The 25,086-nt window shown below is 38.5% G+C and overlaps 1 protein-coding gene across 1 annotated transcript in view; it reads right to left on the bottom strand.

Moving 5' to 3' along the window:
- MME (membrane metalloendopeptidase) overlaps window positions 1-25,086 on the bottom strand; it is a 105,711-nt gene that overhangs the window by 36,606 nt on the left and 44,019 nt on the right. The window contains 8 exon segments of the mRNA XM_053447847.1: window positions 9,033-9,136; window positions 10,432-10,512; window positions 12,867-12,965; window positions 13,721-13,849; window positions 14,996-15,089; window positions 15,199-15,335; window positions 17,174-17,275; window positions 19,424-19,558. Coding sequence (XP_053303822.1) covers window positions 9,033-9,136; window positions 10,432-10,512; window positions 12,867-12,965; window positions 13,721-13,849; window positions 14,996-15,089; window positions 15,199-15,335; window positions 17,174-17,275; window positions 19,424-19,558 — 881 coding nt within the window.

The following is a 25,086-nucleotide window of genomic DNA, read 5'->3' as shown; positions in this document are numbered from 1 at the left end:
CCTTTGGCTCAGGTCATGATCTCAGGGTCCTGGGATCGAGTCCCGCATCGGGCCCTCTGCTCGGCAGGGAGCCTGCTTCCCTCTCTCTCTCTCTGCCTGCCTCTCTGTCTACTTGTGATCTCTCTCTGTCAAATAAATAAAATCTTTAAAAAAAAAAAAACTGCTTCATGTTTAGGTTTCCCCCTTACCCTAACACACTTCAGGATGCAACCTCCACACCACATGAAGTCATTCTAGAAGACCATCATGACCACACTATAACAACAGCTACTTTTTAATGAGCATCTAACTTATATGCCAGGCACATTATATAATATATAATACAACAACCCCACAAGGCAGAAATAGATGTTATTTTCCTCAGTTTATAAAGGAATCATTGATGCTCAGAGATAATATGCAGGTTGTCTAAATTTACACAGTAAGTGGCAGAGCAAGAATCTTAACCCACAGCCCCCTTTCCTTCACCTGACTGCAAAGTACAAGCTCTTTCCACTGTTCCATAAAGGGCAATATTTTTTACCCAAAGGTAAAAGCACAGTAGGACCAAAGAACCCCATTGAACTATTCACTGTTGCTGCATAAGAGTTGTTAACTTTAGTACTCATCTGATTATCTGAGAGGTGAGAGCCACGACTCCTGTTCTGACATGACACTGGGAGAATTCTTCACTCCTCTTTCAACCCAAGGCCATAGAAATCACTAACCTGGTTTTCTTCCAGGAAGTCAACCAATTGCATGTGGTTCTAAGTTTGGCAACAAGGCACAGTCTTTTTAGTCTTCAGTAACTGTATATGTGTTTATGTACAGATGCGTGCTACCTCCACTTATGTGATATGCCAAATTCAGAGAAATTCCCAAATTGAGAGATACATGGGTAGGTGGATCATTTCTGTCAGAATTTTCTTTTGGTGATGATTTTCCTAATTTAGAATAATCTTGGGATCTTTCAGGAAAGAACTGAAACTTCTTCCTTCCCATATAACCCTTAGCAATGCTATAATTTGACATTATTGTCTGTCTAGCTCATTAGACAGTAACTCCATGAAAGCAGTGATGTTCTTTTTTTTTTAAATTGTAGTAAGAACACTTACCAGAAGATTTATCTTTTTAACACATTTTACCACATTGAAGTCGACAATACATTACTGTAAACTGTAGATACAACACTGTACAGAAGATCTCTAGAGGTTATTGATCGTGTTTAACCTAAACTTTATACCTGCTGATTGGAAACCACCCTCTTCTCTAGTCCCTGGTAATCACAATTCCATTCTTTGATTTTATGAATTTTCCTATTTTAGAAACCCCATGTAAGTGGAATCATGTAGTATTTGTTTTTCTCTGTCTGGCTTATTCACTCATCCATGTGGTATATCGCAGAATCTCCTTCTCTCACTGGTATTCCATTGTTCGCATATACCATCTTTTCTTTATTCATTCATCTGTCAATAGAAACAGGTTGTTTCCATGCCTAAGCTGTTGCGAATGGTGCTGCAATGAAAACGGGAAGGCAAATATCCCTTAGAGATCCTGATTTCAAGTCTTTTGGATATACATTTAGAAGTGGGCTTGCTGGGTCATACAGTAGTTCTATTTCTAATTTTCTGAGGAACCTCCATACGGTTTTCCATAGCAGCTACACCATTTTGCATGCCTACCAATGGTGTGCAAGGGCTCCAATTTCTCCACACCCTTTACCAATACTTGTTGTCTTTTTTGTCAGTTTTATCATAATCATCCTGACAGCAGTGATGTGTGAGCTCACTGTGGTTTTGATCCGCATTTCCCTGAACCATCCCTACTCAGAGATGTTGAGCATCTTTTCATTTGTCTGTTGGCTGTTTGTATGTTTTCTTTGGAGAAATGTCTATTCAAGCCCTTAGCCCATTGTTAAATTGGCTTATTAGTTCTTTTGTTATTGAGTTTTAGAAGTTCCTTATGTACTTTCAAGATTAACATCTTTGTAGGGATATGATTTGTCCATATTTTCTCCCACTTCATAGGTTGTTTTTTCATTCTGTTGATTATTTCCTTTGCTATGCAGAAACTTTTTAGTTTAATATAATCTTACTTGCTTGCAACTCTATCTCTAGGGCTTAGAATAGTGTTGGGAACATGAGAGGCACTCAATGTGTCCTCCAAGAGAGAAGAGCCTCTCTTCCTGAGACGCTGGGGGCAGGGGAAAGCACTAGGCCTAGGTGAGGCACTGGGGCTATGCAGACTGTAGACAGCCATGACCACCAAGAATTATGACCAATGGAACATCATCCCCTCAAGACGGCAAACTAGTATAAAAGTTCCCGAATTCTTTTGCAAAATTCTCCTAGTTTAAAACGTCAGCCTTTAAATTATTGAATTCCCTTATTTCCCCTCCCCCTCTAAAAACCAAACCAAACCAAACTTTCCTTGGATGCTAATTAAAAAGCAGAAATGTTTTACCCCTATCACAGTGAGCACCGAGTAATGTACAGAATGGCTGAATCACTATACAACCTGAAATGAATAGAACACCGTATGTTAACTCTACTGGAATTAAAATTTAAAACTTAATTTTAAAAAAGCAGAAGTGTTTTTACTGATAAAATGTGTTTTGCTTGTGGTCCTAAAGCACACTGGAAAAGCATAAAGCCCGTCAGTTTAATGGGAACATACAAGATGGAAATCTAAAATTTTAATCTATTACAACAGGTGTAGAACACGAGCATCTCAAGGCAGATATTGCCGTAGGGAACTAGAATGATTTGTTCAAGTTTGGTCTAGATGTTATTCTGTCTTTCTGGCTCAATAATACTTGATGAGCCAAATAATCCTTTTTGTAAATCTTGCCCACATACCTACACTCATGGAGATTCATTTGTGTCTCAAGTCTCTGGCACTCTGCACACCTACCCCAGACAATTCTTACCAAGTCCCTCTGTACCACCTCATTTACCCATATATAATTTACATAATATATATAATGTCCACATACATAATATAATAGCCTTGCATGCTATTTTTCTTTGGATAACCAAGCTCACTGATACAGGACTTCATGAAAAGAAGTTGACTCTAGAAATAATTAGTGAGGGGAAACATCAGAATAGAGGTTTTTTAAAAAATATATTAATTTATTTATTTTGTATTTTTTAAAAGATTTTATTTATTTATTTGTGCAAAAGAGAGAGCACACACAGAGGGAATGGCAGGCAGAGGGGGAAGCAGGCTTCCCGCTGAACAGGGAGCCCAATGCTGGACTCGATCCCAGGACGCTGAGATCATGACCTGAGCCAAAGGCAGATGCTTAACCGATTGAGCTACCCACGCATACCCAGAAGGGTTATTTTAGAAAGAAGTGAGGTACTTCCCTACCTCTGGAAACTATGTTCCTTTTCTCCTGAGTGTCTTGATGTATAGAAGCCAAGGAGGAAAACTTCTTGGCTCTTATCAAACCTTCACAGTTAGGGCCATAGAATTTTAATGCTGGGAAGAACCTTAGAAATGTTATACAGTCTAAATCAACCTGCTCGTTTTATAAATAAGGTAACTACATGCCTTTTAAAGGGCCACAGGTAGTAAATGGCAGCCCCAGGACACTGAGAGAGTTCATGACTCACTGCAGTGCCAAAACTACAGTGTCACTTCACAGGGTGCCAACCTCCCTGCCTTTTTTGGTGGGGTTGGCCTTTCAGGAAAAACCACAGACAGACACAGCTGTTGGGCTGCCAGCCTCAGGAGGACCAACCACTTGTTTTAGGGACTGCCACCACCCAACTAGTACAGACTAGAAAACAACAGCAGGCTTGAAGAAATAAAGATGAAGACAAATGAACCAACCGTTTTGTTTTGCTTCTTGTGACTCCCCTGTTCTCATCCTTATTAATTTAAAAGCTGACATGTTGGGGGCCCTGGGCGGTTCAGTCAGTTAAGCATCTGCCTTTGACTCAAGTCATGATCTCAGGGTCCTGGGATCAAGTTCCCCGTGGAGCTCCTCGGTCAGTGGTGAGTCTGCATCTCCCTCTCCCTCTGCTCCTGCTCTGTCTCTCGCTTTCTCTCTCAAATAAATAAGTAAAATCTTTTTAAAAAGTAAATAAATAAGTGCTGACATGTCCCTTCCAGAGAATGTTTCATTAATACTTGAAGGTTTAATTGTCATTTTAAAAAAGGTGCTGGGGGGCGCCTGGGTGGCTCAGTGGGTTAAAGCCTCTGCCTTCGGCTCAGGTCATGATCCCAGGGTCCTGGGATCGAGCCCCGCATCGGGCTCTCTGCTCGGCGGGGAGCCTGCTTCCTTCTCTCTCTCTCTGCCTGCCTCTCTGCTTACTTGTAATCTCTGTCTGTCAAATAAAAAAAAAAAAAAAAAAAAAAAAAAAAAAAAGGTGCTGGGGTGCCTGGGTGGCTCAGTGGGTTAAGCCTCTGCCTTTGGCTCTGCCTTTGGCCCAGGGTCCTGGGATCAAGCCCTGTATCAGGCTCTCTGCTCAGCAGGGAGCCTGCTTCCCCCTCTCTCTCTCTGCCTGCCTCTCTGCCTGCTTGTGACCTCTCTCTGTCAAATAAATAAATAAAATCTTAAAAAAAAAAAAATGCTCTCCTAGCACTTTGTTTCTCTGCAACAGCACCAACAAAACTCTGCCTTTTATCAGATTTAACTGTTACTCGGTTGCTTCTTTCCCTAGATGATGAGGTCCGAGATGCAGGTCCACATTTTATTCCTCTGTATCCTTTACAGTGCTTAGCACAGTGCTTTGCACATGGCAGCTGCTAAATAAAATGCCTATTGAACTGGTTCCTGTCAATGTCTCTGTATTTTTATTTTGATGCGTAACAGCGGAAAAGATACAGCAATGAAATAAGTCTTAGTAGTTTATGGTAAGTAACTCTGTGGTTCAGTGGTCATGATTTACAAACACTGCCACAGAACAATGATATCACAGAAAGTTCTGTCCTAGGAAATGAACAAAATAACATCAAGTCTAAAAACAAGAAAGGGAGTTCTTTTTTGTTGTGCATTTTGTTTCTTTTTTGAGTTTTGCTAGTTCTATTGACTCTAATTGAATAATCATGTTACTGGAAGTAAATCATTAGAGATAATATCTAATTAACTTTGCCAGTAGATATTATATTCTCAATTTAGCACTATTACTATCTGATAATATGACATATTTGAAATTCTTTACAAACTGGCACCAAAAACCCAGAGAACATAATGTTTCAGATAATTTTGGAAATACTAGGCACTCAGAAACCGCATGAACCAAGCTTTTTAAAATTTAAATCCATGCCCTTTGCAGTTGTCAGCTGCTCAAATGGGCAGAAGGCTATTTTAGCGAAATGATTAAATCAGGTACATCACAGACACACTTTCTGATTTTCTCAATTTTTTTGAATCTATTAAACAGTGGTAACAGCAGAAAGCTGTTGCTTAACTTCACTAACTATGATGATGAAATGGTGGGATGTGACAATCTTTATCTTAGCAGCTGAGTCAACTTCATCAGCACGATCACAAACTGGCTATCATATCATTTATGAACCCCACAAATACCAAGGAAGAGTCTATATTCCGTTCATCAGTGTTCCAACTCTAGAGACACAAATATATGGTTTCTGCTTTCAACAAGGGCTAGCACAGGCACGAGGTGAAGAGAAAAATGCAAGGGGGTACTATGAGTAAGGAAGGAATGTTCCAGTTGAGTCCAACAACGTGTAGGTTTCTGTTAGATGAACAAGGGCTGAAAGGGTGGTCCCAGGTAAGGGACAAGGAGGAAGAAAACATGCAGCAATGACTGAAAGTAATTCCTATGGCTGGAGCTTTGGGCAACACTGGGCGGGGGTAGGGGGTGAATCTCAAGGAATTCTAGAGAACTAGTGAGAGGAATGCAGAGCCTTGTACCTGTTTTGTAAGACAGGCAACAGGTATATACTGAAAGGTTTTCATCAGGAAATAACAGGACTTGATCTGTGTCTTTAAAAAAATTCTCTAGGCTTGACACAGGACCAGAGCATGGGAACACATCCAGATCTCTGGATGTCAGGCTCAGGGAACCCTCCTAAAGGAAAGCTCCAGAAGCATTCCCAAAGGAAATGAATAATGTTCACTGAGTAACAGTTGGCAGATCCGGAATTCTTGTCCAGCAAGTACCCATACCCCACTCCCAGCCTTCAGGAAGAAATGGCCTCAATACTGGAGAATGATTCCATGGTATTGCAGATTTGGTTCAAGACCCACAGAGCAAAACTCAAGAAAGCCAAACAAGAGCAATTAGCTGGGGCGGAAGTCAAGACCGGCTCTTCCGAGAGAAACATGGATACACCTCCAGTATCTCCCAGTTGTGTCTACCCTGCTTCCCTGCTTTACACAGATCACCAATTCCTTCCTACCAACTCAGCACATGCTCCAATTTTAATGCTCTCCCACACCATTCTGTTGGCAACAAAATAGTCCATTTTGGCTGCTGCCAAGATCCTAACATCTACTCCCTTTGTCCCATTATGGGATCTCAAATTCTTTCCAGAAGCTTCACTGCTAATTCTCTTGGTTCTTTGCCTCCAAAAAGAACTTCATGAGAGAAGCTAGACACAAAACGTCACATATTGTAATGATTTGCAAAGATTCCCATACAAGAGACAGACATAAGATCTACATAACATGGATGCATTTCAAAATCATCTCTGTGAAAGAAAAAAGACACAAAAGGGCCCACGCGGTGGAACCAAGTGGAAAGAGGTGCCAAACAAACTTACTGGAGTGGGGATGTTTCATGTTGTAATTAGGATGGCAGTAACCTGCATGTATAAATTCATCCAAAGACATGGAACTATAACTTTATTATTATGTACACCACAAAAAAGAAACAATCAAGGGAAGGACCCAAAAGGTTCTACTGAGCTATGCATTCTGTGGATGCAACATTCATTGAAATAGTGTAAGGGCACCGGGGAGGCTCAGTCAGTTAAACATCTGCCTTCAGCTCAGGTCGTGATCTCTGGGTCCTTGGATCGAGCCCTGCATCGGGCTCCCCATTCAGCAAGGAGTCTGCTTCTCCCTCTTCCTCTGCTGCTCCCCCTGCTCATGCTCTCTCTCCCCCAAATAAATAAGTAAAATCTTTTTTTTTTAAGATTTTATTTATTTGTTTGACAGAGATCACAAGTAGGCAGAGAGGCAGGCAGAGACAGAGGAGGAAGCAGGCTCCCTGCTGAGCAGAGAACCTGATGCGGGGCTCGATCCCAGAACCCTGGGATCATGACCTAGGCTGAAAGCAGAGGCTTTAACCCACTAAGTCACTGAGATTTTAAAGTAAAATCTTTAAAAAAATATATTGTACAGGGGTTTCACTTGTGATTATTGTAAGGGAAGAGGACTCGGGAGAAAACCAACACATATGATGAAAGGGAGTGAAAAATGCAAACTGTATTACCAAACAATTATAGAACTTTGGACTCTATTAACTTCAAAGAAAAATATCAAGTAATAATTCAACCATTTTTAAAATTATGAAGCATTCTTCTGGTGTCATATGGGTGCAGGTTATATTAGCTATTTTCAGAAACACTACCTGACAATATTTCTCTGTAGATATTTTATACAGTACTGGCAATGATTAATTGTAAGCATATGTATTTTTAAAGAAAAGAAAATCTCTAGACTTGTAAGAAACTTCTCAGATTATCAATTTACCCACTGAATATACTTTTTGGTGACTTTTTGTGGGTTTCCAGAAATAGGATTTCACAACCGATTCTAACACAAACCATATGCACCCATTCTCCTTCCTTCTTTGCTAGCAAGGGCATGACATTCTCCAGCCTCTGCAGCCCTATTTTTAGCACCAGACAATACAACATTTGCTGCACTATAAACTCCAAAGTCAGCAAAAGAAATCAGACTCTCTTATGGGGTACCTGACAGATTCAAAATGCTCTGTAGGGATTGAAATGTATCGGCATTGTCGTTTAGGAATTTTGTCCAACCTGTACTTGGTTTAACTGGGAACAGAACAGCCCACCATCAGACAGTCCCCTATCACTTTGTACCTTTCCCAGCACATTTCCTTTCTGGTGGTAGAGCTTATTATATCATGTCTTTCTTACCCTCTGCTGTGATAATGTAATATAATACAATCAAAGTTCACCTTTGATCTCCCAGTTCCCAATGATACCTGGACTGAGTGTTCTAAAATATCAATTTAATAAATGAATAAGTGAAAAAATAAATGAACACATGAATAAACCAAGCACCTCACTGGCACATTATTTTTGTTCATTACCACACAAATCAAGTTAGTATGTTTATTTTTCATTTGCTCATCCATCCATTCATTCATTCAGTTTTAACTGAAAACCTTCTATGCGTTCAGCACGGTGCTGAACAGGCAAAAGGAATGAGAGCCCCTGCTCTCCAAGAGCTAAGAGCATAGCAAGAAAAAGTCAACATGAGCAGCTCTAGGGATCTAAGTGCAGAAACACATGTGGGTAAATATGTTAGCCACACCCATTTAATTGAAAACTCAAGGCTGAACTAATGTTAATGTTCATATGAAGCACAAGTGCCACTAATAAGCAGAGATGAAGAGCATTTGGAGGCGACTCCCATGGTCTCCTATTTGGCTGCCACAAGGCTGAGGGTGTTACACAGAGCAGTCTAGGTAGGGGATGGGGCTGTGGATGACTGACCCAAGGAAAACAAGTGGGCTCTGGGCCAAGACCATTCTCAGTACCGCAAGTGTGGCCTCACAGAAGGCTTGTAAGAGCGCTGGGTTACCTAGGCTAAGGCATTCTTGAGAAACTTGTTGACAGAGTAGAGGAGATAGGCAGTAAATGAGAGGAAGCCGAAGAAATAGGGTAGTCTGAGGACAACTTCATAAAAAAATTTTTATATTTTCTTAAATCTTTGACCCATGTCTAGTATGATAGACTTAGATGTGGAGGTACTCACTCCATTGACAGACGTTGCACTTTTTAAACATTATTTTAAGTCGACTTCTTTTTCTTAACCCAACAATGAGAGGGACAAAGGCCCTTTTCTGAATGAACATATAAGAAACGAATATACATACTCGTCCTTGTCCACCTTTTCTCGGAGCTTCTTTAGTTGTTTATTTTGGCTGAACTTCAAGTTTTGAATTATGTTCTCAAAGTATTCATCTTCCCTGTAGTTCAACTATATTCCATAAAAGATTTTGGGAAAAATAATCAAAATTTTTGCTAAAAGCATAGGGATATGTTCTTAAACTATATCAGTTAATGAAGTTAACAGACAGCATTAAAACTTACCAAAGAAGGATTGAATTCTCATTAGCCTAGTTCTCTATCCCAGGTCACTGGTACTCTAACTCAATGACTACTTTAGCCTATTCTTCTGGAACTAATCAATGAAACCAAGTGTCTGACAAGCTTTCCTATATTGACATTAGCTCTTACATGACAAGTGAGACAAAAGTTCATTCTTAATTTAGCACCTACTATGTACTGGGCACTGTTCTTAGCACTTTATATATTACACGCTTTTAATCCTTATAATCTTACGAAGATGGGCTATTAGCACCATTTTAAAGCTGAAGAAACTAAGGCAGACAATTAAGTCTCTTGCCCAAGTTGGTGAGTGGAGGAGCTGGGATTTGAACCCAAGTTAGTTGTCTGTGAGTCTTTGCTCTTAGCCACCTGACTCCTGAGACAAAGACCCTCCCCCACCCCCAACCAGGCCTCACATGCTGCAGCCTGTCCATCTACGAAGAAACAGTCAAGCTTTTCTACAAATGGAAAGAGACGAGAGGACACTGTGGCTTGTAAACCCACATGTGAGGCCAGTGATCAATGGATTAGTAATCACTGTCATCCCCAGGTCTGGGCAAGAATCACCTTACTGTCGCCAGGGTTTCAAAGGAGTTGCGAGGACCACAAGGTTAGCAACAGGACCCTCAACTGGGTCTGAAATCAACAGTATTGTGACTTGAATTAATTCTGTTCTCTTTTCACTGTTACATTACCAGAGGGGAATAAAATTGCTTCTGTTTTCAAACAGTAGGTTTTTGTTTTGTTTTATTTTTTCAATACAGAAGCATGACCTGGTTTTTATCCCATGGAGGAATAATTGGAAAGTGGAGGAAAATGGAAGACTTGACTTTTTGGGCTTTTATGAGAGGAGATAAGGAGCCCGAGTGCTGCCTGTTGCTCAACACTCTGATGTCCGCCCTTGATGCATTTCAAAGGACACGAGATTTTCCCACTACTCTTCAGTGGAATATATGGAAACCAAAATAACAAAACCCAAATATGAACCAGGCCAATGAAACAAAAGGCTAAAACTAAAACACAGTTTTGTCTTCAGCGTAAAAGGCTTTATATAACGAGACCTTCAGGTTTAGCCATTCTACATCATTTCTGGCACCCTCACAGCTAGAAATGACATTCCCACCCGCCCCAGGTATCATCAGCACAGTCTTTGTAGAGACCTACCTCAACGTATTCACTGTTCAGTTTATTTTCATTTGTAATAATGTCATCAGGATAGCCAATTCTTTCTTTAATGGCTAAAGCCTAGGAAAAATTAAAACATTGAATGTAAGGGTGATTGTGTAACTTCCAAATGCAAACATTATAATTTGCCATGACTAGCGATCAAATAACTTGATCCATATTGCTTACAAAAATAGTATTTGACAACACTTAGATAGAGATCTTTGAAATGGTTACTCCCTGGGGTCCAAAATAAATGAGAAACAGTTCCAAAATTTTGCTTCTAATACCCTATTCTCATAGGTTCCAGCTTTCCCAAGAAAACCAAAATGAAAACTGACAAGGCATCATTCCACATGTATTGTACTTCTATGAACTTTTTCTCTGAAAGGCTTTTTTCTTCAATTTTATAGGAGGCTAATATTTAGAGCTTCCATTCTAGCAACTTATAATTATCTTTCCACTTCACTGACTTAGCTCAGAAAACAGATATGGGTTTACAGCTTTAGTGCTAATATTCCTTCTGAATATTGAGTCCTGGAGTCTCTTTTGTTCTTTTTTGGTCTTCAAACCCAGTGTACTCTTTTGGTCTTCAAACCCAGTGTACCTATCTTCCCACAGTTAAGTGAATGGCATTATTTAAACAAATAGAGAACAGGATTTTCCTTGTTATACCGGCTCATACTGACCACTTGCTTACTACCTTTCTAATTTTTATTTTTATTATTTTAGAATTGTTTACTTTTGTTTTTTCATTATTGCTATTTGTTTCCTATTATGATTTCTATTTCCATTATTTTATTTCTCTCATTTTTCTCAAAGATATTTGACTTTTGATTCTATCATATTATATTGTTCTTAAATAATTTAATTATGTTACAAATCTGTTTCATAAGCACAGGATTTCTGCAGCAGATCAGACAGGATATGTGTCAATAAGTCAGTTTGGCCAAGTCCGTTTTCTTGTAGATTTCCACACCACTGCCCATTACAAACAGCCTCCTCTTGAAGGTTTTTTACTTTCTAGAAGACACTTCCCCAATGAGTGTTCTAAGAGGCACAAACTCTATAGAAACAGGTCTACATAAAACGGATTTATTGTCAAATACTTTGGGTAAATACTGTGACAAAAACGTTAAGCAGACTTCTTTACTGCAGTCTAACATGTAATGAGTATTAGATACAGTGCCTGAAAATCATACTATAGGAGCGTTTAACCTAGTCTAAGGTGGGAGCAGGGAACCCTTCCTACAGGAAGTAACCTCCTAAATTCTTTGAGACAGGGACTCTTTTTTTATGGAACTACTTATGGATCCAATGGCTTATAATACTACCTTGGGAAATGATGATCAAGCTCAATCCAGCTGGCCACATCAAACAGAACCGTGTCACAGAGAGCCAGAACATGAAAGGAGTAAATCCAGCCTGAATGTCTGAGGACCCAGTCAGTGATGGACAGATAGGTATACTGCGGTGCATAAATTTCAGACCTAACCCAGCCACAGCTTTGGGAAAGCCAAGAGCGATAGTCCCTTCACATGATTTAATACTGGAAAACAACTAGACTACAGCTTGGTTTTCATATTATAATAGGTTCATAAAATCTTTCTTTATCAGTTTGAAGAATGATCTGTTCTTGCCACCCCAACTGAAGCAGAATTATCAGATTGTATGTGAATACGACTCCCAAAGCATATACAGTTTCCACTGGACATGTTCCTCTTAGTTTTATAGTTATCGAGACAAATGATCATAGTGAGTTTAAACCTAAGACTTAAACATCTGACACCTCTGTTCTTATGCAAGATATTAGGAGTCCCAATCACAGGTACACAATGGGGGTAGAGAGGAATAGTTATACGAAGTCTCCCTCAATATCTCTCTACCTGTAGATCACCATGTAATACTCAAGTAATACATCACCTTACCTTTGCTTGACAGAAATTTAGAATTTTTCTCCCTAGGTCATAAAAAATCTAAATAAGGCATGTTTTCAAAATTGAGCTGGAAATCTGTGATTAAAAATTGAAAGGATATTTTTAGGCTTTGGTAGAATCCTTTTGGATATGTTTATAAAAAGAGAAATAATATGAATCACTGATAGTATTTTTCAGATCTTTATTGTTCATACAAAATTTCCTCTTATTTTCTAAAGAGTCCTTTAAAAAAAAAAGGGAAAATTGGGGATCTTTCAAAATTTTGAATTGAGTATGGAGTAGGAGTTTTTATTATTTCGAGATAATAAAAGGTGAAAATCATAGAAACAAATCTTTATCCATGAAAACTATTCTTGGAAATGACATCTTGAAGGAGATTGCTTTCATTTTATGCAATCCCTGAATTTTTTTTCCTGAACTTCCTTAAAAGTTCATCTTTTCTGGTAAAGAAATCGTTTAATAGTTAGTGCTGCCTTTTAAAATTAATTAATAATTTACCTTTTCCTCAGCTTTCTTTTTTGTTTCAGCATCCATCCAAGTGAGGTCATCTAAAGTCTGAACAAAAACCTCACGGATCTGTGTAATCAAATCCTCAACCTTAAACCACAGAAACAGAAGACAAATTTAGGACATGAATTACTTTTTTTTGGTAACACAAATTTTAAAAAATAGGATTATAAGCTGTCTTTACAGAACTCAATAACATGTATTTATAGACAAACTATGACATAAACACACAGATATATGGGGATCATTATATTTTTCAAGGAACCTTCTACTACCAACACTAAGGATTAAACAGAGTCTTACACACGTGTTAATTAAAAAATCATCTTTATAATGTAATGGTTTCCATGATCATAAAAGAATTCACATAAAACAGTGTCATCACTGTTAGTAGTTCAATTAAGCAAGAAGTAGTATTTTAATAAGTTTCTTTCACTTTAAATTCTATCCTCTTCATTTCAGTAACAATGAAAAATGAAGTATATATTTTTAATATTTCAAATAAACCCTGGCTTACTTTCAACATTTTTCAAAAAACACTAATTCTGGGTCAATCTTGCTAACAGGAGACTTTACAAATGACTCTATCAACATAACATGAGTGGGCACTGGGTATACACTGCTTCCAGAAAATGGACAATTGGTTTTGGATCAGACAATATTAAGATTAGAAACATAACCAGACCCTTGGGAGAGGGAGGGGGAGATTCACTGAAAAATAACAACAAATCATGATTCCGAGATTTTTCTGCCAATCAGTAAAACTTTAGCCAAATTATTAACTATTGTAACTGCACATTGATGCAAGCAACTAACTGATAGGAGTATCATGCTGAAAACATTACCACATGTTTACTCTCTCCAGCAAATGCTGCTTCCACATACAGCCTTCCCACAGCATTTTCCATATTCCCATTGACATAGTTTGCACAACGTCTCCATGTTGCTGTTTCTGAAGTTGTGCCATAAAGGGCCTATGGGTAAGAGAAAGGAAATGACGTCTGACCACAAATAGATGGCCACGGCAAAGGTGAACACACATTCCACAGGTCTCTGTTCTTTATGTCCCCTAAGTTCTTGCAAATGTTCATGGCTTCTCCTCACAAGGCATGTTGTCCTCACCCATGACAAAATATAATCCAATTGGACTGCTTACTTATAAATAATCCAAAAATAAGGTATATTTTCGGTAGCATGTCCCAGTAGAACTTTCGGCTATTACAGGTAAATATCCTTCTAGACAGCTTTAGAAAACAACAACAAAATGCCCTCCCCTCAAAACCAAACAAAAAAAATAATAGTTCCGACTGCATAAACATAAACATGAAGTAATGTTCAATTTATATAACAGGGGAGAAATCTGGTATACCAGAAAACACATTCTTATTTTTTAATGTTTTAGCTGAACTTCCAGTACTTAGAAGAACTGTACGTATATAAATTTAAGTACTAACGAGGGGATTAACTGAAGTAAGGGAAATTGCACGAGATGCCATTTTTACATTCTTTAATTTTAAAAATTTGCCCACATTTTCTTTCAAAGAGTAAATGCTAAAAATTTCAAACAAGCAGTTATTTCCTTTCCATAACACCAACCAGTACATTTGCCAAAATGTCTCCTTCTATCCCTCCTGTCATCTCCCCTCACCACAGGACTACTGGGATGATTGTTTAAATAGTGAAGGTACAGCCTAATAAAAGGCCTTACGGTTGCCCCCAGGTAGGTGTACTCTCAGTGGATTGTCTACATCAATGTAGTCCATCTGTCTGCATGTCTAGTGTGTTGTATACAAGCGCCTGACGGTCAAATTAACTGAAATATATACCCTTGCAATTACTTTCAACACAACGAAAAACCAAGCCAGTATTCTCCGACAAACTGCTCCAATAACCAAATGCATCTCCTTCCAGAGAAATTGAATCATGGTGCCAGAGCAGGACAAAGCCCATGAAAGCTGGCTTTGCTAGGCAACATAGCCAAAATATGGGCAAAGCAGCCAACACTTGGCATGTTGACTCCTGGCAAAGTTCACCACATTCTAGCAGCGTACATGGCAAGCCTTCATAACCATGTATCTCTTTATGCTTTAAGTCTTAAGAAAAGAGATATTTTTCTTCACCTTGCGGAAAGCATTTCTGGACTCCTTGTAGGTTCGGCTGAGGCTGCTTACAAGATCCATTATGAACCGCCAGGACATTAAATTTTGAAGATCTCTGTATAAAAAAACCCACCACCCAGCAACAGAAAAGATGAGGCTGCAAAGCTTCTAAAGAGTGATCGTAAATGTAAATTTTGAGGACATAGGCACTCTGACATACCTACCTGGCAGAATATTTGGTAAGAATGAGCTTAAGTTTGGTTAAATATTCTGGAGCATAAACCACCACATCTTCCTCATTTGCAATATTAATATTCACAGTTGACATGATTTCATTTGTGAAATTTGACCAGCTGAATGGCTGGAAAAAAAGCAGGCATGAAACATTCAGTAATTGTGGACTTGTCTTCTTGGTTCTAAGACTCAATTATGGTCATGGAGTCAGACATGGTTAGGGTGTCAGTCGCCTCATTATATAATTATCACAATGGTCAGTCTGTTATTTGTTTGGAATTTTTCCTCCATCGTTCCAATCAGTTTCTGAATTTAAAAAAATTAGTTCTGTAGCATGATTATTCAGATAGCGGCATTAAACTAACCAACCATCTAAGAGCAAAAGGAAAGCCTCAAAGGATAGAGAATATACAGCTAGAAATTTAGCTCAGTGTCGCCCATCTTGATCTAACTCACACACACAGAAAGGACATTTAGCTTTAAAAATAAAGCTTCCTGTAGCGCCTGGGTGGCTCAGTCGTTAAGTGTCTGCCTTCGGCTCAGGTCATGGTCCCAGGGTCCTGGGATCGAGCCCCACGTTGGGCTCCCTACTCAGCAGGAAGTCTGCTTCTCTCTCTCCCACTCCCCTTGCTTGTGTTCCCTCTCTTGCTGTCTCTGTCAAATAAATAAATAAAAATCTTCAAAGACAAAAATAAAATAAAATAAAAATAAAGTTTCCTTGGTTTACACAAAAATTTAAATGGGTATAAAGTGTTTATCTTTTAATAGTGGATATAACAATCCATTCAAACACCGTTAATACACCTCAGTGGAGATCCAGCTATAAACAACAGCATACTATTGTCATAGGAGAGGTATAGTAATGTTAGAGATACAACACAAATGGTCCAATGAAGCCAAACACCATATCTAAAACTATCAGTATTGGGTCGATAGGCATGCAATTTTTACACTTTGGAGCTGCTAAAAGATGAAATCTTATCTTTTATTCTCTAAATGGGAATCGTGGTTATTCAACCAACAGTAGATATAAGAAAAATAACACAAACACGGCGATTATGCAAATCTTGCTAAAATGCCACATTTCAGTGTTTGAGAAGTTCATATATTTGTAAGTATATAAAATACTGATAACTTATTAAGTATTAATAACCGCTTTTCTCAATTTTCTTTGGTGGTTTGGACCAATCTTTCAAAAACAGATTTATGAAGCCCTCATTATATTAAACATGTCTATGTGACAAATTCCTAACAATAGGTCATGTCTTTACAAACCTTCCCCCCGGCTTTTTTTACTGTAATTAGGGCCAGAGAGAATTCTATCACTGAATGTGATAGTTTGTAGATTTTCCCATGGATCTGGCTTCAGTTCCCAATCACGTGCATCAACTAATACACAAGGATACATACATAGTCCCCCCAAAAGATTACTATATCCTAGCTAATGAATTACTACTATTCATAATGGAATTTATGAGCCAGATTTTTCTCCTTATTTCTTGTGTTCTATGTCTCCATCATTGCTCTGAACATCTAAGTTCATGGCCTTGATGAGAATATGGCAAGTTCTATATATAAATTATTCTTTTTAGGACTTAAAAAGAAATCTAGTGATTTTATTATTTGACTGTCCAAGTCCAATGGCTATATGATTGTCTCTCAGAAGGATTTTCCATTTTGATGTTTTCCAAACGCTTTGCTACAACGGTTTCATTGCACAGCTGCCTTGAAAGGAATTTTACCTTTGATATTCACTCTAACTCAATATAATACAATGACTTCACATAGGTCTGTGTTCCTTTTTCCAGTCTTGTCATGAAATCAAATGGTTGGTGTCATCTAAATTCATTTTGAAGTTCAATCTATTTCAATAAATAAGTAATCACTGAATTTTAACAAACTGTACCTCACTGTTAAAATTTTGGAAATGGCACAATAACAGAGAGCACGAAACTTGCTACTTACCTTCCCATCGATCTCTAGTGAGAAGTTATTCTGGATCTGGGCTAATGTCATTTTGTTATAAAGAAGCATGGGGTCATTTCGATCTTCAGGTTTAGTTGTAGCCTACGGATTTAATTTTTGATCCTTATTTTAGAACTAAGAATACTTCAGAAAAACATAACTCTCTATGAGGGGAAAAGAAATATGAAATAGGTACAATATAAGTTCTATTTTCTATACTTGTTTTATGGTTATTCAGTAACAATCATCAAGATTTGGCTACCGTGTCAAGTATAAGATTCTTCAAAAATCTTTTCATACTGTGACAACTGCTGAACCACACAGACAGTGTCCACAGGCCTCCTTCCTTCTAAGGGTCATGGTCATTTCAGTTGTTTCTGTGGTTGTTTTATATGGTAACTTCCTCAAATACAATCACCTGCAATGCATCTCTCAAATATCCTCTCCCTCTTCCTCATCGCTACCATTCAGTATCCCAGTTAATATCCAGATAAGAAAAAAAAAAAAAGAAAGAAAACCATAATGATTTCTGCAAGAATTTCAAGCCAAGTAAGAGAAAAATTTCCTAGTACAAAGCATGGTTATCTGAGGAGAGTGCTAGCACCTCCTACTTTTGTGACTGTCCTCTTATCCTGCCTAGACAGTATACTCTACACTCTACAGCATAAGACTCAACAGTTTTATTCACTTATTTTTCACAGAATAAAAAAAAAATGCAATAACAACTCCCCAACTAGCAGCTGAAATAAAAAAAAAGCAATTTTAAAGTCAAGAGAGACCAAAGGTAGCTTAACATGGGAGTTATTTCTGGGTTACAATGGCTCCAGTGTCCCCTTTAGGTCATTTATTTATTCACTACTTTAAAAATTATTTATTGAACATCTGAATGGAATAAAAAGTTGGATAATGCCAGAGATACACAGGTCATTTAAAGAGGACTAAGACCTCACCACAACCTAAGTCTAAGAGAGGAGAAAAAAACATAGATGCAAACCATTTTGAGGTAGGATATACCTATCAGAGTGCTGAGGCTGACCAAAGGAGAACATGGTCTGGGAAGGTGCAAGTGGCAGAAACCCAGGGCAATACACTGTTTTCCTCTAACACTTCCACTTCCAGGACAGAAACACATGTAACCCACCCAACCGTCATTCATCCAACCATGGTTCCAAGCAAAGCCCGGTTCTGATTGGAGATTTGGGGTTTCACGTAGCTCCAGGAAAGCTAAAATTGCCCTCAAAGATCTTTAGTCTTCAAGATTCTGACAGCAGTGGCAAGCACCAGGAGGATTCAGGAGCACAGACTTGTCTGCAATGTCAGGGAGAGCCCTAAAGATTCTAGACTAAACCAACCGTGGGTTTAATCAGTAACCTTAATGCTGCTTAGACAGAGTTCACTCCTTGAGACTGCAGACTCTGTCAGAGGAACGTCGGACAAAAAAGTGCCAATTCAGACTTCAAGGGTTCATCGAAACCAGAGGAAACTCAGGAAAACACGCTCTGGGCTTTGCTATTCCTGTCAGAACCTCTGAGCCAACCTGACAGTTGGAACTTGGTCACACTGCATGGTCATGTAGCAGTGTTCAGAGACTAATATTAAGCAGTGGAAGAGTCAATTTCTGTGATCACCTTAAACGTTAAAATAAAACAAAGCAGAACTATACACACCAAAACTAAAACAGCTTTGTGGAATAGTTAGCCATCGCATGTGCCCTGAGTCTCGAGGATATCCCACCAACTATCTGCAAATAGTTAAGCTTTTGGTATAATCCACTTATCTTAGGTAATTAAGTCTATCTAGTTTAATATTTGTCGAACTTAGTTATGTCTCCTGGATGTCAGGAACTCAGTTTACTACAAAATTCTACAGTTTCAAAGGTTCTCTTAAAGTCAATGATTCATTTCTGAGCTATGCATTTTTACCAGTTGTTGAAAAAGTTGCACCTTTTTACCTTTCCAATATGTTAGAGAGGAGAAAGAAAGAAAAGAGTGGTAACACAGGATGCCTGGGTGGTTCAGTCAGTTGAATGGCTCAGGTCATGATCTGGGGGTTCTGGGATCTAGCCCCACGTGTCTCGCCTCTCGGGTTCCCGGCTCAGAGGGGAGCCTGCTTTTCCCTCTGCCTTCCCCCTACCCGCCAGCTTGTGTACTCCCTCTCACCCACTCTCTCTTTCTCAGATAAATAAATAAAATCTTAAAAAAAAAAAAGAGTGGTAACATTATTCAATGTATCAGAGAAAATGTGTTTTACATTGGCAATTTCTTTTTCCAATTCCATAATTTTCTTCATTTCCGAAGAAATCTGGTTTTCATTGATGGGCAGTCCTTTCTCCTTACGAATCAGTCTGGCCACAGAAATCATAAAATCTACATACGCTGTACAAGCCTGCAAAAAATACATAGCAGTGAATTGCTGGAGAACATTCTAAATATTTATCATAGTAATTTAACTTAAAATTTATTTATAATTTTTGGTAACACTTAAAGCATAATAAAATAGAAGACCTTTACTAACTCCTAAAATAAATGACCTGCACAAATTCTTAGAAAGTCAACATGTGGGGCACCTAGGTGGCTCAGTGTGTTAATCCTCTGCCTTTGGCTTAGGTCATGATGTCAGAGCCCTAGGATTGAGCCCCACATCAGGCTCTCTGCTCAGCGGGGAGCCTGCTTCCTTCTCTCTCTGCTTGACTCTCTCTCTCTGTGTCAAATAATTAAATAAAATTAAAAAAAAAGAATGTTTAAAAAAAGATCATCATGTGTCTGAATTAAAGCAGAACAAAAAAAATATCACTTTGAAAGTACTAAGCAATTCATAACCATTTGGTTGGGGAATTCTGTCATTTTCAATTTTTAATCGTTATTTAAAATTGCCTTACTAAGAATACAGTTGCAAAAACACTTGATAAGTAATACCCTAGTAGTTTTTCTTAAATAATAATAAATTCCTTTCCTGAATTCCATCTCCCAAGTTTTCTCTGCTTATATATATCTTATATAGCTTTTTCAACTGTTCACGAAGAGAAGGCCACAAACTCACATACACACAGGAAGGACATCTTTATATCTCTTCTGGCCAAGCAGTTGTTTTTTTGTGTGTCCTGGGTTGTTGTTGTTGTTGTTGTTGTTGTTTGTGTGTGTGTGTGTTTGTAAATAAGACTGTGTTCTCATGAGGTCCACAAACCTGGCGGTTTTCGTTAAGACTAGAGCTGGCTCACCTTAATATGTTAATGTAAAATTTCTAGATTTGGATATCGGCTCTTTCCTAAGGACCTAAATTCTTTCCATTTTATCTTCACATGCATTTTAACTTTGTGAGGTGAGCTATAAACTAGTTATATTATCAACCTCTTACAGAATGTATAAGTGACTAACTCAAACTAAGAGTGGCATCAACACCAGGAAATTGAAGACCACTTCCGTAATCTCAATCGTTGCTGTTCGGCCATTATTATCCATCAGCAATTAAAATAAATTATGATCTCACCTTGTGAAAATTTACTCAAAATTCAAGTTTCCAGCACCAGCTTAATGACAAGACAGACAACCACAACTGGAGAAGTCATGCCACACAAGCGTGGGATCAACAGGCATGTCTATGCTTCTAATACTCATTCCCGGGGTCAATATGAAGGAAGGTTATACAGTCCTTAACACCTTATAGTTTCAAGAGGGTTTATACCCCCTACTCACTGATTATAAGTGAAAGGGGCACACTTAGATTCACTGTGAGTATGAAAGGCCCATCTGAATTTAAAGCAACTACCAAGAGGATCAAACATAAAACTTATAGGGAAATAAATATTTTATCAAGCAAGACATACAGGTATTATCAATTTGAAAACCAAGAAGACAGCTTAAGGTAAGGTTTAGATACTGGCATTCCATGACCTTCAGTGACCTTCAGTAAATGCTAAGTAAACAGTTCCCCAGGGAGAGGGTTTCCTTATTCTCAGACACCCTGTAAAGCTGGGACATGCAGCCAGCATCTCTATACATCCACCTGCTGCTCAACTGAACTGACTGTTTTCAGCTGTGGGCCTGTATTAAAACCCAATTACTGAGATCACGGGGATAAAAGGATGTTTTTATGCATATTCTCACCACGTCCATTCTTTTCCTATTAAAAGGTAATCAGAATTCTTGTTTCACTTGGAAGTAAACAAATCCGTCTGAGTTCTTCTCTCCCTGGACCAACTATTCCAAACTATAAGCATGCGGTGTTTGGAATTAACTATATTTCAAATTATATGAATTCATCTGCATTCAGCAGGAAATTACTACCATGAAGGAAACAGTAATTTGAATTTTCCGATATCAGTCTGCTGAGATTTTTGTTTTTCTCTTCTGTGGGCTGCATTTTTGTTAACGAGGTAAGAAAGCAGTAACAAGAATGCTCTCCTGCATGCCATTGCCCCTGTGAACTGGTTCTACTCCAGTATCTTATCTTTACAGATACACTTCAAGACTATGGAACTTGGCAAAGGCAAGCACAAGAACTTCAGATGGTGCTTCTCGTCTGCCAAGCAGGTCCAGTTTCTCAGGAAACTGGAAGCACAGGCTGTGTCAGCAGCTTCTGGGATACTTGACTCTTTAACACAGTTACATGGAACATACCACTTTCTTTAATGAGCTCCATCACCTGGCAACTATTCCAATGTAACTGATTTAAACATGTGTCTTAGTATCTTGATTATCTTTCCTGGCTTCCAAATTTATCTCATAGCTGTCAGAACCCAGGCTTACTCCTGCTGTTAAATCCTTTTTACAAGGTATGATTCTCTACCCTAAGGTTCTTATTTTCTTCCTTGAGATACTTTGTAGATATGCCAAATGATAGTAATTGTCATGATTTGGAGAGAGAGTAATCAACATACATTTTAACACCTGAATAGTAGGTTGGCTAGGATATTTTTAAAATTGAAATTCAATTTTTCTATTTTGTCACCGAGAGAGCAATTAGTTACTAGGACAAGGTCCAAGTCAACCACCTTGACAATCATAAGGTAGTTTTTGTTGAAGCCTTCATATGGAGAATCCTTGGGGTGAAAAAGAATCCACCAAAATACCTACGTGGCCCTTTCAAAAATTAAGACATTGTAAATCCCAATTCCTATAACAGCATGTTCAAAGATGACCATTGGTTTTACACGGTTTTATGGGAAAATCCATAATATCAGTTTTGTGACTTTTTAAATTACATGCTATCAATGAGATGATATTTACTAATACCCAAGACCATGGACTGTCACTCTAAGTAGAACTATCTTTGCTTTGCAGGACCAAGCACTGATATTTATAAATTGGCTCTGTTCAGAAATTGGGCTTCTCCTGCTTGGAAAAAAGCTGGTATTTGTTGGTTGCCAAAGAGAAAGACAGCAATGATATTTGACTCCTGTCCTTTAAACTTCAATATCTTTGTTTATGAATAACAGCAAGATCCAGGGATGAACAGAAAGCTTTCCAGTTCGACTGGCTGATATTTGGGTGCTTTGGTATGATAACCACCTAAGGACCAGGAGCTTCACTTCTAAAGATCCTGTTCCAGGACACCTTGCTCTTCCCGATTTTCTGCCTTCCCCTTTCTAGGGAAGACATAGGGAGCGTAAGGTGCCTGAAAAGTCACAGAACTGTGTTCTTCTTAGCCACTGATGCCCAGGGATTTTTAACAATGTTACACAGAAAGTTTCCTAAAGGAACACACAGGGGACATCAAGCAGGAAAGAAAGGTTTCCTACCAAAAAGGTCTATTTTTTTTTTTTCCCCTTTAAACATCATTTTCACAGAGCACGCAGCGGCCAGCACATGGAGACTTGCTCCCCAAAGAGGGACAGCAGAGATCCAGAATCACACAGCCATTTCTGGGGACCAGAATGCATAAAGAACCCCTGATCTGAGCAGGAGAAACACAGGATCAAGAAGATCTGTGACGGACCGGCCCGGGGACTCCTTGGAGCTTTCATCAGATTATTCATGAGGAGAACCTTATTGTGTAACTTCTGAGGTTTATTGCACATTCTTGGGAAGAGGTATGTAGTTCCTTTCATAATCCAGATTTAATCCATCTCAAAAAATTCTCTTGTCAATGCCACACAGCCAAAATGAGTCTCGTCATATTCACCAAATCTCAAGTTTAAAAGCTCAGGTTTAAAAGTCTCAGCTTCCTGTGCAAATGATGAAGTAGTGGGCATTCTCAGAGGATGGGTGCCCTGACTCAGAGCTGGTGGGAATCAGGAGTTTTTATCTTCCCTCACTCAGATCTGGGCTAGAAATCCTTTCCATGTACTCGCTTAACATCTCATTTCTCCTGCTGTTCCAGTTTGCTATTGCAGAAAAATGAAATCACTCCCAAACTCAGTGATTTAGAACAAAAATGCTTTCTTCTAAACACAATCATTATGAAAAATTACTGAGTATGAACTTATAATTTAATAAATTATATTAAAATAAAAAATAGGGGTGCCTGTGTGGCTCAGTCATTAAGTGTCTGCCTTCAGCTCAGGTCATGATTCCGGGGTCGTGGGATCAAGTCCCCCATTGGGCTCCCTGATTGCTGGGAAGCCTGCTACCCCCTCTCCCACTCCCCCTGTTTGTGTTCCCTCTCTTGCTGTATCTCTCTCTGTCAAATCAATAAATAAAATCTTTGAAATGAAATGAAATAAAATAAAATAAAAATAAAAGCTCCTTTATGTTTTGTTAAATACAGACACCTGGGCTAGGCAAAACCTCCTGACTGTTAGTCACCTGGTGCCCAGAAGGGACAAAATGAGGTTAGCAGTTTCCCTTGTAGGATCTGCGTTATCAAGTCAGCCAAGCAGCAGCCGGTGATCTTTTTAAAAATCAAATCAAAGTACATCTAAATTATCAACCCACCCCTAGTCATTGACCTTATATCATATCACTTGTTCTCTTTCCTTTATCACACTACTATCTGCATTCATCTTATTTCCTTAAATTATTTACTTCTTTGTTTTCTATCTCCTCTCATCAGAAGGTGAGTTCCAGGTGAACAAGGACCTTTTCTGCCTTGTTTCCTCAGCATCTCTCCTGCCTAGAAAACTATCTGTCACATAGTAGAAGCTCAATAAATACCTACTGATTTAAAAAATGAAGTTAAATTTTAAGTATATTAAGTATATATAATAAAATATATTATAATATATTTAAGTATATTAAAATTTAAGTATATTAAGTATATAAGTATATATAAGAAGTTAAATTTTAAGTATATTAAGTATAATATAATATATTAAATATATTAAGTATAATACTTAAATATTAAGTATATTAAGCTTCCCTCACTTCCCTCATCAGATTCTCAGCCCAAGGCTGGAACAGTTTCTCTCAGTGTGTTTTGGATGAGTGGGCAAACAAACTCCTCTCTGGCTTGCACCCGCTCATCTAAAGGTCTGCAAACCTCAACCTGTGCTCCTTCTTTCTTTCCTGCTCTGCATTTTCTCTTATTAGACACACAGACCCTGGATCATCTCTTTTTGGCTTCCAGCCATCCTGGCCATGTTCCAAGTCCTCTATCCTTGACCTTCAAACACCTCCATTCTTTATAAACCCTCAGTTTTTCTAAGAATGTTCAATTTCTTCATGCCTCTGAACAACTTCTTCTCCGCCATGCCTCATAGCACTCACTATCTTCCTGCTCCGCCTTCTCTGGCTCCCATCCACTAGACCAGGGGTTCCCTCACTTTTCTTTTAGCCCTGAAATGCTCTGTTCAAATAAATACCTTATTGATGTACAAGCAAGTAACATAAATTGTGGTGGATAATCTTGAAGTATGTAGACATGAAGGTGTGGCCCCACAGAGCCCTGCCATGGACACACATAAAGAGGTTAGGAACTGCTACTCTGGCTGATTCTATTTTCTCAGACAAACACAGAGCATAAACATATCTATAGCC

This window comes from Lutra lutra, chromosome 1 (assembly GCF_902655055.1).
Source record: "Lutra lutra chromosome 1, mLutLut1.2, whole genome shotgun sequence".
Classification (NCBI taxonomy): Eukaryota; Metazoa; Chordata; class Mammalia; order Carnivora; family Mustelidae; genus Lutra; species Lutra lutra.
This window is presented reverse-complemented; position numbering and strand designations above follow the sequence as displayed.